Raw genomic sequence first — 6,773 nt, forward strand, 5'->3', positions numbered from 1 at the left:
CTACTACTACTATATATATATATATATATATATATATATATATATATATATATATATATATAATCAGTTAATAATCTATAATCCACATGAAAATCATTAATGGATGGAAACTGCATAGGTTACGATGGAGAGCGATTGATTAGCTAAGAATGATAAATATTTCCTAGTCACAAAAAATGCTCACAACTGAATAGTCACGAACTCACTTTTTGCACTGCTAACTATTACCGGAAGTAAGATTGCAAAGATATGCCAAGTATATTTGAAACTTGTAATCTACCACTAAAAGTTATGAATAATTTGATGAAGCAAGCCATCCCGCGTATACCATGGTACAACCTTTACTAATTGACGGTTGAAAGGTTGTTTTATGATCCAAAGAGAACGAGTAACAATGCTAACAATAAAACGCAACAACAGCGTGGTACAAAATGTAAATATAGTTTCCAATGAAATGCTTGAAAACTATGAAACTTTGCCGAATTTCCAATGTAAATCTGATCAAGTAAGCAAAATACGACACTTGTTTTTTTCTAGACAGTCATCAAAGACAATTACAGAATCAAAAAGCAGTTTTTATACCTCGATAGAGAAGATATACGACGCCAGATATGGCTATAGGAATTAGAAAATTACTCCACGTTGAACTGAATATTATATCTATCCACGATACAGCATTTTTGGCGTTAACTGGTGTGGTGAACGAGTTTGTTTTATCGCCCGCTGTTGCATTCGCATCGCATAAATAACCAATCAGATATTCTTTAGTCATCGCCACAGCATCGCGCGAATGACCCACGTCTTTGAAACTTTCCGTTGCATTCTGTCCAGCTTGCTCCAGCAATACTTCATCGCCACCTGGATGCTCTTCCAAAAACTTTGTTACATCGTAGACCTACGAAAATAGTTAAATTAAATGACAACAACTGAGAGTTATGCTAGTTAATCGGCGAATAAAACTAAGGAGTTGTCAGTACCAATCGAGAGAAAACATCAAGTGGCTATAGCATTTGAACGTTTTTAAAAACCAGTCAACAAATCTAAGAGTCAATATAACTAAAGAGCTAAACTGGAACTTGCTCCGACAGTTCCTTAAATGCCGTGGCCTGAATTCAAACCAAAATATAGCTAATCATCCAAAACCAACGTTATTATCAATGATTAGCCACGTGGACGAAGCATCATTATGCGCAGCAACTTCTGCAATTGTGTATTGCTTCAAATCTTTCTTTTCATCAGTCATCTTGGCATTGAAGTGTTGCTTAAAACAAAACAAGCTATAAAAACCACACCGATGGCGACTGGTTCTGCACCAAAACTGAAAATTTTGCAATAGAAGTGAAAGGTAACGCATGTTGACTGTTCACGTGAAATTCGTTTGGTCCTCTATGCAACAAATGTTCGAATTAAGCTGCAACAGATAGTGTAAGGATAAAACGTCATGAGAAATAAAGTTTCATGATAAGGTTGGACAGTCCTCTCCTTTATAACCTGTTTATTTATCAGAACATTTCTAATTCAAAATCTTATTTGCTATTATTAAGAACTTCCTGCATATCACATTTTAGTGTGATTTCATATCAAAAAACACAGCAATTTCAATATGCCATTCAGTGCAGCATGTTTCACATTATACAACGTCAGTCGACTCATCACAAGAAGGAACTGTTGAAAAAACTATTCGAAAAATAAGATGATTAGGCTAATTTACTTGTAGTTCCTAGAGCAGGATTTTTTCCTTTTTTTGATGATAAGAAATACAGCACTAAAACTGTTCACTATCCAAAAAAAAACAAAATTTTGTTCAGGGAATCAAACCCATAAACAAACACTACAGAATGAAAAAAAAGACTAGGCCGAAATAATTTTAATTCAACTCTCACAAGCGTGAAAGAATAGGAATAATATTTATACTTGAATTCCGACAAGCTTTAATGCTAATAAATCCTTAATGAATTTTTGGACGCAACCGCATTATTGTTAACACCGCAGGATGCCAGATTAATGATTGGTAAAGCTTCAAGGACCACTCAGTTGCAATTAGTAAGAAAATAACGATGTTAACACGCTATGTTAACATGTCATAGCGATACAAGTAATATTTATGGAAAAATTTTCGAAGGTAATCCTCAACTTTAGCACTGCTTCGAAGCAGTCGGACAATTTGAGATTCGATGAACTGAAAAATCCACGGATTTGATTTCAAGATGAAGATAAACACAACACAACGTCAAGATTATTTGTACGGTCAGTAAAATGAACCGAACAGATATGCAAAAATTTTCGCCTGAAAAAATGGGCATTAAAATCAGAAAACAGATGTTAGGCAGTGTTACTGCATAACAGATATTTTATTTGTAGATGATACTGCCTGAGCGTAAAGTGTGTATATTTATTAACGTATATTGCATATCACTTAGTTGAAATATAAAGTAAGAACAATCTACAACATAACAAATTTCCAATGGTTCTAAATTTTTAAATATGCTTCAAGAACGCAAAATAAAGCGTATAAATCACTTTTGCATACAAACACTACCTCATTTTCTTTAAACGCAGCAGCCAGGAAATAGCTTTATTTCTGAAAGTTAACGAAAATCCTATGCAAAATAAATGAATCCTGACGGGGAGAGCCTAACATCTTTAAACAATTCCTCTATGAAAATTCAGTAACAGCAAAAGTAATACTGAAAATGGAATTCATGAATCATCATAAGTCTTTCATTATAGTATTAGTATATATCTGGGAAATTCTGTCTTCCGCAAAGAATAGCAAAAATTTCCACAGTTATTTTAATCGCTGAAATTTAACTTTTTGAAACGAATCGTCAATGCATAGTCACGGCCTCTGTTCAAAAATCATAGGAGAAAGGTATAACAAAAAGGTTGCATCAATTTCGAACGACGAATGCAGAATTGTGATATCACCAATGGTAAAATGGTGAAAGAACAGAGAAAGAAATAAAGCATTCAGTTCTTGGGATGGTATGGCAGATAAGCACGAGTGTAGTAAATTGAAGATAACGATACAATAACAAAGCTGACATAAGCGTTGAAGACATACACAACATCTTTCGCCCATAATAAATGACAAATCAGTAAAACGTCAAATGGAAAGGTTTATGTATCGCTTGATGATTACTAAAAAGACAGTGTTACTTATAAATTTGGGATTTGTCCTGCTGACAAACCGTCCAGTCGTGACAATGTCGATGGAAGTCGGCTCGCACAAAAAAAGTACCAGCCCTATTCTGGAATTGTATTTTATCTGATAACATAGATAACATAGCTGTAACCTCAAATTTTCTCAACAGCACTTTTGAAGGAATTATTCATTTTCGTAAATTAACGAAAATGGATAATTTTACCTGAATCGTTTAAAATTATAAACCTATCTACACAAGTAAAATTAAAATACTATGGAATTATTACAAATTTGCCTAATTTAAAAATTGGAAATGTGAAATACTTTATTTGAGATGAACATTACAAGAAGACAACTATGAAAAGTATGTAAATACAGGCACTCTACGTGAACATAATTAATCAATGAGAGTGTAATTAAGCTTCAATGCTATTAAAAACGGAATTAATTCACATGAAAATTAATAAGGAGTTCAATTAATTTATATAAAGATGATCATCAATGATTGATAACCTATATGTCAAAAAACATATCCTTAGAACTTACAGCATAAATCCACAATTTTTTTCCCATATTATCATGGGAGACTGAGTTTAAAAGCCACAATGCAAAAACTGAACGCATCAACTTGTTTTACCAAAAAGAACTTCCAAGAAAAACATTTGAAGAAAACTATTCACATTATTGCTGAAAGGTTTTTGATCAAAGCGATAAGAAATGAAAACTAACAAAAAATCCCAAAATATCTGGTGTTAAAAATATGTTTTTTGACTGTGTAAAGGCTCCACATATAATTTGATCACATTTAACACTTGCATAAATCAGTCTTACAAACTGATGACAGGCTACGAATGAAACCGTACGCATTGTAAGGAAGAAAATATAATACAGTAGAAAAACATGCGATAAATATTTAGTAGTTTGTAGCATACGAACCGTATTCGTATGATATATGCAAAGAAATATGCCATAAGTAAACACAAATATAGTGATCGATCCGAAATTTTTCAATATTTAGTTCAGTTCGAGTTTTTCACAGTCTTATCTTTCTTTTACTTCACTTGGTTTTTTTTCTTTTTTTTAATCCGTATTGACATGGCTGATTCACTATTATTATTAGGAAACCTAGTATTTTGGAATATGTGGAAAAATGTATAATATCAACAGACATTACCCACAAACACGCTCACAGATATTGGTCGAAAGGTACAAGAAATGCCTCTCAATCTGCTAGAGGAGAAATGAAAAAGGAAAATAATTTAATTTCAGAAAACAAGAAATCCAAGACATTTAGAACACGTACGGAAAGTCCCAGAAAATATTCTGGTCGTATCTGCATTTTGCGCAGACTTTCTAGAATCTAGGATAATACTTGGAAATTTCAACTTTCAAACGCTGATCAGAAAATTTTAAAGTGAATGAAGGAACTTATCCTCCGATAAGTTTCTTCATTCACTTTAAAATCCTCCGATGAAAATGGTAAACCACCACAACGACAGTCCTCTGCACTGAGTTTCACATAAACAAATGTCATTGAGAAAGTTGCAACAACAGTTAACATGATCAGGAATGCAATGAAGAGGACGTAATAAATAACGCATGATTCACGACCCCATACCATTGAAAATATATAATAAAGTTATACTGACACTACGCTAAAATCTTCCTAATTTTTTCCAAAATTAATATTCATTGTAGCTATGCTATATGCAACATAGCTACAGTAAATATTACATTGAACTATACGAAAGAGATAATAAAAAAATAAAGTGTTATTTGCAAGATCATAAATTTAAAAATTTATTTGAACTTCTTTCGGTGAATTTCTAAGAATCGTAGAAATCTAGAACAATTCCTAAAAGCTGTCAGTGCACACTCTCAAAAACATAATAAAGTTATTTTAATTGTGTAATCGACCCTTATGAAAGATTGTCCTCTCACAAATTTCGAATCTTGTTCAACAATACGAAAAACATAAACCTGAACGATAAGTCCAAAAAGCAGAATGGTAGCTGAGGTGGTTGTTTTGAACACGAAGTGGAATATCTTCGTGTACTGCAAAATTTTTGCCTAGTGGATAACCAACAAAGAGCCAAACAATCCCAATGCAATAATAGTTGTACAGAGCAGGGCTTGTGCAGAACCATAGACCCAAGATAATAAATTATTCAACATTCATATTAAAATTATTGGCACTTGAATAAGTTTGTTGTAACGTTCGCATTAACGAGTCAGTTCTTTCCTCCAAATTCCCGGTAAATATAAGCTGATATAAAACTTGCTCTTTCTACAAAATGAAGAACAGTGTTCTGTCCTTTCAAAAAGGAGAACAGTGTTTTTTCTTTTTCTTAAAGGAAAAGCATTCTGAAGGAAAAGCGTTCTGTTCTTCAATGAATCCCAGATAATTATGAATTCGGATAGTATTTAAAATCTTAAAAAACTGGGAACCTTAAAAAACTTTTGATAAAATTGAAGGGACGAAACCAAAAAATGTACAGAATGAGGTGAAGAGAGGTGCATTTGCAGTTCGCCATTCATGTCCGCAATACTGAAATGCCAATAGTAAAGAATGACTAATTTAAATGAAAGATTTCCAGCCGTTTATCTGCTTATTGCTCTGAATGTTCAACTACCGTGATATTTTTTTTGTAATATTTTTGATTACCAACAATTAATTAGAGATAAAAATTACCCTCCACAGCAGCTATCAGACCTTTCGATGTGATCTAATATTTTCCGCAAATAGAAGTTTTTCCCTGCTGTCTACAGAAATGTAATAAATACGGCGATCTCGCTATCCTGTAGCCGCTTAACAGTTCCCCCAGCCATAAGCTCCTGTGAACTACCTGAAATACCGCTAAAAATCTACTTATAACCGAAGATTTAATCAAAGTTGGAACGAGGGCGCGCAGAATGTGCTGCCTTTTGTCTAAATGTTATTGAGTGGTGTTGTCATATGAAAAGGAAACTATCTCCAATATGAATGAAATATCAGACAACGGCAAAATGCAATCACTAGTGGTCATTCGGAATACTATTACATTATTCAGAAGAGAAATTACGAATTTCCAGGAAATTTTAAACGTGGAAAATCTATGAAAAAAGAAATTTAAAAAACGTTATCGACTGGACTCACGAAAGAGAATCATAAATTAGCAAAGCACACCATAAAGGGATAACAAACGAACTATATCATTGCTGGAATAAAATCACGTATTTGTTCCAATTGACGTATTGTCCAGTAATAATTACGGGAGAACAACACATTTTGAATTCCAATTCCAATGGAGCAATATGTTATACGATAAAGGCTGGTACACATATTTTACAAAAGCATAAGAAGCTATACATTCAGTACGAAACTTTTTAACGATTTGAAGAGAGTTAACTATGTCTTTGTCATCCTCTAATAAAATTAAAAGTTTTGAGAAAAAAATATGGGTAAATCTGGCTATACAAGTCAGATATGGATAAGCGAAATGATTAATAAACTATAAAACGATGAAACAGTAACACACAGAGAAACGACCCAAACTTTAGATCTTGGGCGAGAGACAGACGACCTATTAGGAATACATAAAGGGCATTGTTTTCATTTTTCCACAGTTTAACAGGAGATTGGGATTTT

The 6,773-nt window shown here is 33.0% G+C and overlaps 2 protein-coding genes across 2 annotated transcripts; both read right to left on the reverse strand.

The window, feature by feature from the left end:
* Nucleotides 1-227: 227 nt before the first annotated feature.
* On the reverse strand, nt 228-1,336 carry LOAG_11399 (cytochrome b5). The gene is made up of 2 exons (XM_003146920.2): nt 1,148-1,336; nt 228-895 (listed from the first exon to the last, which is right to left on the reverse strand). The coding sequence occupies exons 1-2, from the start codon at nt 1,241-1,243 to the stop codon at nt 563-565; spliced, it is 429 nt and encodes a 142-aa protein (XP_003146968.1). The 5' UTR covers nt 1,244-1,336; the 3' UTR covers nt 228-562.
* Nucleotides 1,337-5,309: 3,973 nt separating this feature from the next.
* LOAG_11400 (hypothetical protein) lies at nt 5,310-6,467 on the reverse strand (the record flags this gene model as incomplete). The annotated part of the gene is made up of 4 exons (XM_003146921.1): nt 5,310-5,432; nt 5,604-5,693; nt 5,930-5,991; nt 6,359-6,467. The coding sequence occupies 4 exons, from the start codon at nt 6,465-6,467 to the stop codon at nt 5,310-5,312; spliced, it is 384 nt and encodes a 127-aa protein (XP_003146969.1).
* Between the last annotated feature and the right edge of the window lie 306 nt (nt 6,468-6,773).

This window comes from Loa loa, assembly GCF_000183805.2.
Source record: "Loa loa unplaced genomic scaffold supercont3.74, whole genome shotgun sequence".
Lineage (NCBI taxonomy): Eukaryota > Metazoa > Nematoda > Chromadorea > Rhabditida > Onchocercidae > Loa > Loa loa.